The sequence below is a fragment of the Geospiza fortis genome, unplaced genomic scaffold, assembly GCF_000277835.1.
Source record: "Geospiza fortis unplaced genomic scaffold, GeoFor_1.0 scaffold173, whole genome shotgun sequence".
Classification (NCBI taxonomy): domain Eukaryota; kingdom Metazoa; phylum Chordata; class Aves; order Passeriformes; family Thraupidae; genus Geospiza; species Geospiza fortis.
The window spans coordinates 2,697,580-2,704,692 of NW_005054334.1; the positions used below are offsets into that span (position 1 = coordinate 2,697,580).

Consider the following 7,113-nt stretch of genomic DNA (forward strand, 5'->3'; position numbering starts at 1 on the left):
CCTCCATTCCTTCCTCTCTCCCAACAACAGGAAGCTGCCTCGCTCTTGCTCTCCAGCACCACCCAGTGCAGTCTCAGACCTGAGGACCTTGTCCCAGGGAGCAGCTACGTTGCCCGTGTGCGAGCCAGACCAGGGCAGGCCAGCAGCTTCTCTGGGCAGTACAGTGAGTGGAGCACGGAGGTGTCATGGAAGACCCCCGAAGGTAGCATGGGATGGAGTGGGACTGGAACCTGAGAAGCCAGAACTTCCCTGTCACTAAACTTGCACTTGTGTTCTCTGAAGGTGGCCTTCAGCCCAGGAACCTTCGCTGCCTCTTCAATGGTGGAGACCGTCTGACGTGCAGCTGGGAAGTGAAGAAAGTGATCACCACCTCTGTCCTCTTTGGCTTGTTCTTCAGGGCCACCCCAGCATCACAGTATGTGTTCCGCCCATGGCAGTGTGTCTGTGCCTCTCCCATGGGGCTTCTGCCTGTTCCATTCCCCTGATTCCCATTCATCCTCTTTCTTCCCCTCAGAGAAGAGGAGTGCTCTCCTGTACATGAGAAGACTTTGCCCCACACCCCATATGTGGTCCAGAGCTGTGAGATCCCTGTTAGCAATTCTAGCAGCCAGAGCCAGTACCATGTATCTGTCCGGGCCAAGACAGAGGAAAAGATGATTGAAGCCTACAAAAACAGTGAGTTCCTGTGTTGTTTCCTGCTTCTCCTTCTTGTTCTTGGAGGGATGCCTGTCTGAGCAAGTGGGGCTGAGGACAGAGGCGTTGAGGAAAAGTGAGTGGGAAGTGGAAGAAACAATCACTGATAAAGAAAGGGACTGTATCAGGTCAGAGCTCTGTGGTGTAGGTGTGGAGTTCCTCAGTGTTACTCTGAGGAAGGTGACAGTGATGGAAACTGTAGCACAGAAATCCAGGTTGTGACCTGGAGCTTCTCAGTGAGCATTTGCCATCCTGCTGACTTCTCTGTGATTCACATTCATGAGTGTCCCAGGTGACAGGGGACTGTGGTGAGAGGTGTCTGTAGTGAGTAGGAGCGTGTCACTATGTGATTTCTCAAGAAGTCAGTGAGCTCTTGTGGGTTTGTGCAATGGCCCCTGGAACCCTGGATGAGGTAGGAATCCTTTTCCCAGTGAGGTGCACCAGGTAGGCCATCTCTGCCCACATGTATCTGAAAGTATTTGGGTGACTTCTCAAACTCTAAAACTAGAGCAGCTCCTGCAGTGGGTGAAAATATCAGGAGGTAGCTCCAAAAGAATTGAAAATTTCTGGAAACGTGGTGGACAAGTACAGATATTTCAACTATTGCTTTGCTGCTTTTCTGTACACAGGGAGCATTCTCAGTATTCATGGGTATGGATTTTCTGTTATTTAATACTCTTGTATACTGTTAATATTGTTGTATTTGACTAGAAAATGAAGATGTAGAGAGTTAAGAAATGTTAAAAAGCCGAGCCATTTTACATTGCACAAAACAACCTTGTTTTCAGTCCCGGGAAATGATTCACAATGTGGAAAGAGAGCACTGGAACAGTAGGTTGGTAAGTGCTCTGAGACATTCAGTGTGTTTCAGTCCAGGTGCTGCCGCCTGCAAATGTGTCAGTAACAGCAACAGGGAGCCAAGAGTATGAACTAAGGTGGAAAAAACACAATATGAAGTACAGCTTCATATCACAGAGATACCAAGTCAAGTACTGGGAAAACAATCGATATGAAAAGGTAACTTACAAAGTGCAAGAGTAATGAATATTTCTTCACTGGTCAAATGGAAAGACAGTTCTTCTCACCTCTGTCATTTGTGCTTCTTCCCTCTCCCCAGACTCTCCAGGTGTTAAATATCAGCAATGATGAACCTCCCTTCATCTTCACCCTGCAGATGCTGGCAGCATCTACAGAATATAGGGGGAAAATGCGTGCAAGGGTGAATAAGCCTCCAGACTATGAGGGACCTTGGAGTGAATGGAGTGAGGAGTTCACCTGGAAGACTGAGAATGGTACTTTCCATGCTTCTGTCAGGTTTTGGTGGACTGCTAATGGCTGGGATGGCTCTTTAGTATAACATATTGTCTCAGCTGGGATTGGAGTGAGGTGCAGCCATGGCCTAGTTGGAGTCACTTACCAAGGCAGCTGCCCTGCCTGCATCCTTGCAGTACATCAACAATGCTAGGGAAGGAAGTGAATGACCTTTTAAGCTTCTTTCTTGCTTGCCTTCATAAGGTGAATACAACTAACCATAAAGTTTTCCATGTGGAGAATGAATCAAAGACATCCTGCCCAAAAGATTATGATTGTTTTCTGATTCCAGTAATCCATTCTGCTGTCAGTGACTAAAGAACTTTAAGAAGATAGAAGATAAGACATCAGCTTTTTATATTCGCAGAGTGACTATAAGGTTGTGTAAAACACACAATGGAGTCTGCTGGAGATAAAATCTTTACATGTTTTTGCTGTTTATGGACTTGGAGGCAGAATGTCTGCCATCATACAATCTTTTGCACAAAGTAATATGATCTTGCATGATTTGTCCTGAGGAAGGTTGTAGTGATTATACTGTGGGCAAATTTTGATACATGTATTCAGGAAGAAATTAGTGTGCTGTTGTGGCTGTTGGCAGGGGGAGCTCTTAGAAAATCTCTGAGACCCCATTTCCTCAGAACTGTGCAGAGTCAGAGGCAGACTTAAGATGTCTGAAGCCATGCCTGTTGTTCATAGTGGAGTTAGGTTCATAACCATCTTTTCATTAGCTTAAAATGTTTAATGAAGGCCCTATGATCTTGTTCCTCCACATATCAAATTCCCTGAATAGTGGCCAGAGTGAAAAACCTGTTGCAGGAAACAGTCACTCTGCAGGTGGATAGCTTTTCTCTTTTCTCTGTTTCAGTTCTGCCACCTGTGGTTCTTCCAGTGACACTCCCAGCTCTCATCATCGCTTCACTGATAGTTGCTTATTGCAGCTATAAGTATTTCCTCAGGTAGGCTTGCATTGCAACAGGGAGACTTAGCAGCCCATGTGGGTGGCATGAAGTCTGAGGAACTTCTTGTCCTCAGGAGAGAGGCTATGTGGAGATGGGCCTTGGTGGGCAGCCTTGTGCGTGGCTGTGCAGAGGAGAGAGCTGGGTGCGGCTGCGGCGCTGCCTTGGTTGTGCCCGGCTGTGCTGAGCAGCATGGTCTATGTGGTGCAGCCTTTTCTGGCAGCAGCAAATTGAGAAGCAAATCTTGAAAACTGTTCTTGCTGCAGGAAGAAGAAAATGTGGGAGGAAAAGATTCCGAACCCCAGCAAGAGTCTCCTGATCCAGGGCTATCTGGGGGTAAGAGGGAACCATACCTTGAAGGATTCGTTATTTCTCTTTCTTTTTCAGGACTTCCAATAATCTTAAAAGCTCTTCTTTCTAGTCCACAATTAACAGATACCTTCATTTATCTATTACTTGTTTTTAGGAGAAGTTCTGGTCCTACTCAACATAAGTGCTCTTATATTTAGCAGACCTCTTTGTGCTGTGGTTGTCAACACAACTGTGATTAAAAATCATTGTAGAAAAATTTTCAGTACTTTAAAATTTCCTACTCCTTGCTTTTAAAAGGGGGTTCTTAAAACCTGCCCAGCACTTATGGGCTCACTAACTCTCAAAAGCAGGTTCTTAGGGTACACTGTCAAGTATCTCCCTGAACATCTTGAAGTTTGCTCTCTTGAAGACCAGAGTAGTAACTCTACTGTTCCTTTTTGTTTTTTCCCATTACTCTGAAAATGTTAAACTCAATCATTACATGATCACTTTGGCCAAGACAACCATCTACTATAAAATCCCTTAGGTTCTCCATTCACAAATAACAAGTTTCGGAGGGCATCTTTCCTAGCTGGCTCACTGAGTACTTGTAGTCAGGTCAGTGATATGGCAATATGGGTTTGAAGAAACCATCTTCTGGAGAGGAGAACATACCTTTGAGTTGTATTAGTGAAGTTATATCCCTGTTACCAGGTGCTATAGGCTCTCCTATTTGTTTTCTTCATCCATGGGGAATGTACAATTCCTGATTCTACTGCCAGCAAGATACTGCTCTTTGGTCATGTCTGCTTTTTCATTTTCAGAAAGGACATTTGGGAAGTTGGCCAACAGGCAACCAGGTGGACTTCAACAAATACAACCTTTCAGAGAAGATGGAGCAGGCTAGCTTCCTTCAAGTTGTGGACAAGTGAGTGAACAGCACATGATGGTGACACTGTGGATGGTCTCTAAGACCTCACTGCATCATGGCAGAATATAATCAAATGTTCTGTCACTAAAAGTCCTATACAATTTTCTTTTGAGGAGGAGATTCAATTTTTTATTACAGGGGTAACTGCATCTGCACTAATTTTTTTCTAAGCCTGTGTGTAGCTATGTGTGTTTTCAACTAAGATTGGTTTTTGTTTTGTGTTTAAAACAATAATCTCTCTCACAAACAACTTTTAACTTTCCCACATTCAGGCCGGTGAAGACTTTGGCAGGGTGCCTTGAAGGGCAGACTAAGAAGACAGATGTTTCCCCTGTTATACCTGACCTACAGAACTCATACCATGCTTTAAATGAGTCAGAGCATGCCCCAGTTGCCTGCTCAAATCAGAGAGCTGGTCATTCCTTTCCCATTTCAAGGAGAAACAGTGCTGATGCAAGTATTGCTTCCCACACAGCAATCTCTTGCTTTGCTTTCAACGGTCCCTACTTGTACAGCCCAGTGGTGTCCTCTCACCCTGATATACACCAGACCCTGGAAATGGACCCTGTGGGACTCAGTAAGAAATCAGTTTCCCTTCAGTATGTGACTCTCCCAAGGGAAGACTCTCCCCAGGCCCCACAGAGCCAGGAGCAGCCAGAAGCAGCTCCTCCAAGGGATGTGCTCCCAGATCAGAAGGAAATGATGCAGCACCTCAGTGACAAGGAAGAAGTCTCACAGGCCTCACCACCCCGTGGGGAAGGCACCAACGAGGGAACAGAGGAGCAGAACTCTCCAAAGGCTCTCAGCTGTACCACATCTCCTCAACAGTACCCTTTGGAGTACATCACCACGGACAGCCTGGTACTGCCATCAGCCAGCACCTCCACCCATCCTCCACTTGCCACAGCTGAGGAATCACCTTGTGGCTCACAGCAGCCCCAGCGTCCCAGTGACCACTCTTGGCATGAGTCTTCTCAGGGGAAAACTGATGTCGTGATCCCAGTTTCAGGCCAAGCACCAGCCTCATCTCCTGAATTGCACCTGGATACCTTTGGCGACTATCTTACTCTGCCTGAAGGTCTCCGTGAACATTCAAAGCCCACAAAGATTTCTTTGCCTGTCTTACAGAAGGAAAACGGTATTCCTAGAAAGCAGCCTTTGTCAGTAGGTAATTTGGTGGTGTTAAACCCTGACAGCACTGAGCCAGTTTTCCTTTGCCAGGTTGGTGACTATTGCTTCCACAGTCTAAAATCCAGTGTGAAGATGGATAATAGTCAGGAAGACCATCAAGTCATGAAACTTTCTGAAAGTGAGACAATACTTGGGCAGCCTGTACGTGATGATGAATCCATCACAGGGAAGGAAAAGGATGTATGGAAGAGGGAAAAAATACAGGCCATCCAGCTCTTCAAAAACCTGAAATCAGATGATTACTTTTCCTGGCAGCAATCTTTGAGGATCAAAGAAATCTGTTAAATGGGTAAATATTAATGAATACCAAAGAGACGGGTAACTGAAAGAGGTTGCAACCCTCTGGTGAAAATGAACCCTCAAACCTAGGAACAAATAAACACCAGTTCCATTTTCAAGCTTCCAGTCCAATGGGTTAAAAAACTTGAAGTAGCTCAATGTCATTCTCGGTGGTCTTCACAGATTTGGCATGAAGGACTACACAAATATTGCAGTGCAGTGTTTTTTAAACTTTTTGGCTTATCCATGATGATCAGTTTATCCTCCTCATGATCCTGTAATACATCACAATCATCTTGCAATTATATCAGATTGCTTGGCAAATCTTGTGGCAGGAAATGCAGACTTAACAGCTTGAAAAGCTATCAGAAGAAGACAAGCTTGAAAAACTTGGAAAGAAAAGTTCTATCCTTAAAAGCTATTTTGTTTAATTTCTGTGCACTTATAAAATAGCTCTAAAAGTCACCAAGGAAATTCTGTATCTTTGCCTTTCCAATATGGCATGAAATAGGTATTGCCTAAGCTTAAAAAAACCCAGACACTTATAGAAGCATAAATAAAAAATGAGAAAAGATTGTCGAAATCCAGGAAAAGTTTCTTAATGTTAATGTCCAGTCTATCACAGTGGATTCAGAGGATAACAAGGAAACATTACTGGGGTACATAAAGCAAGTTGTAGAGAGTAATTTGGAAGAAGAAATATTACTGAAAGAAGACCGAAGGGCTCCTAAGGTTCAGTGAGAGGGAGTGGGGCAGATAACAGAAATTGATAGGCAAGAGATGCTGGGAAGGTGCACAAACCTGTAACTGCTGTCGTTCTTCTAAGTGTTGAAGTACTATATGATTTTCTTTTACGTTCATTGACTGTTTATGCATTATATACTTCATCCTAAAGTATAATTGATTCTTAGTTTGTTTGTTTTTTCCCTTAAAAATGAGAGTTGAGAAAGAGGAGACCTTTTTCACAGTTTTGCGGTATAGAAAGTGGTGCAAGGTAAGAGCATTTGTTCAGAACTGCTACTCTGCAATCAGTGAAAAGGCTTTGGTTTCAGACCTGAAGGTAGACTTGACTTCCAAAAAACCATATATTTTTTCAAATATAAAATCTGTATTAATAAACATATTATTTCTTCCTATAAGTATTTTGTTTCATATGTTAAAAATATTATGTTTACAATAAAATTACTATCAGCTCATTTGCTCAGGTCTCAAAAAATTCTACAGGTTCAACTATGCGATATATGAGGTAGGACATTTTTCTCCTGACTTTGCTGTATTACTTGACAGAGAAAAGAAGTTCTGTGTTTGTGCCACTTGATTCCTCCTGCTGAGTTAATGGGACTGTGCTGATTCAGAAATTACAGTGGAATTATTTGGGTTTTTGGGAATTTAATCCTTGTAAATACCATTTTAAATCTGAAAGGTGTGCAAATTGAACTTGGTGCTCTTCACAGTAGA

General features: G+C 43.5%; 1 protein-coding gene across 1 annotated transcript in view; it reads left to right on the forward strand.

Moving 5' to 3' along the window:
• CSF2RB (colony stimulating factor 2 receptor beta common subunit) overlaps positions 1-6,794 on the forward strand; it is a 13,275-nt gene extending 6,481 nt beyond the window's left edge. Inside the window, exons 7-15 of the mRNA XM_014307396.2 lie at positions 31-202; positions 283-415; positions 515-675; positions 1,565-1,710; positions 1,811-1,985; positions 2,873-2,963; positions 3,230-3,299; positions 4,079-4,182; positions 4,458-6,794. Of these exons, the coding sequence (XP_014162871.2) occupies positions 31-202; positions 283-415; positions 515-675; positions 1,565-1,710; positions 1,811-1,985; positions 2,873-2,963; positions 3,230-3,299; positions 4,079-4,182; positions 4,458-5,661 (2,256 nt within the window). The 3' untranslated portion in view covers positions 5,662-6,794. The remainder of the gene's footprint in view (positions 1-30; positions 203-282; positions 416-514; positions 676-1,564; positions 1,711-1,810; positions 1,986-2,872; positions 2,964-3,229; positions 3,300-4,078; positions 4,183-4,457) is intronic.
• Positions 6,795-7,113: the final 319 nt, after the last annotated feature.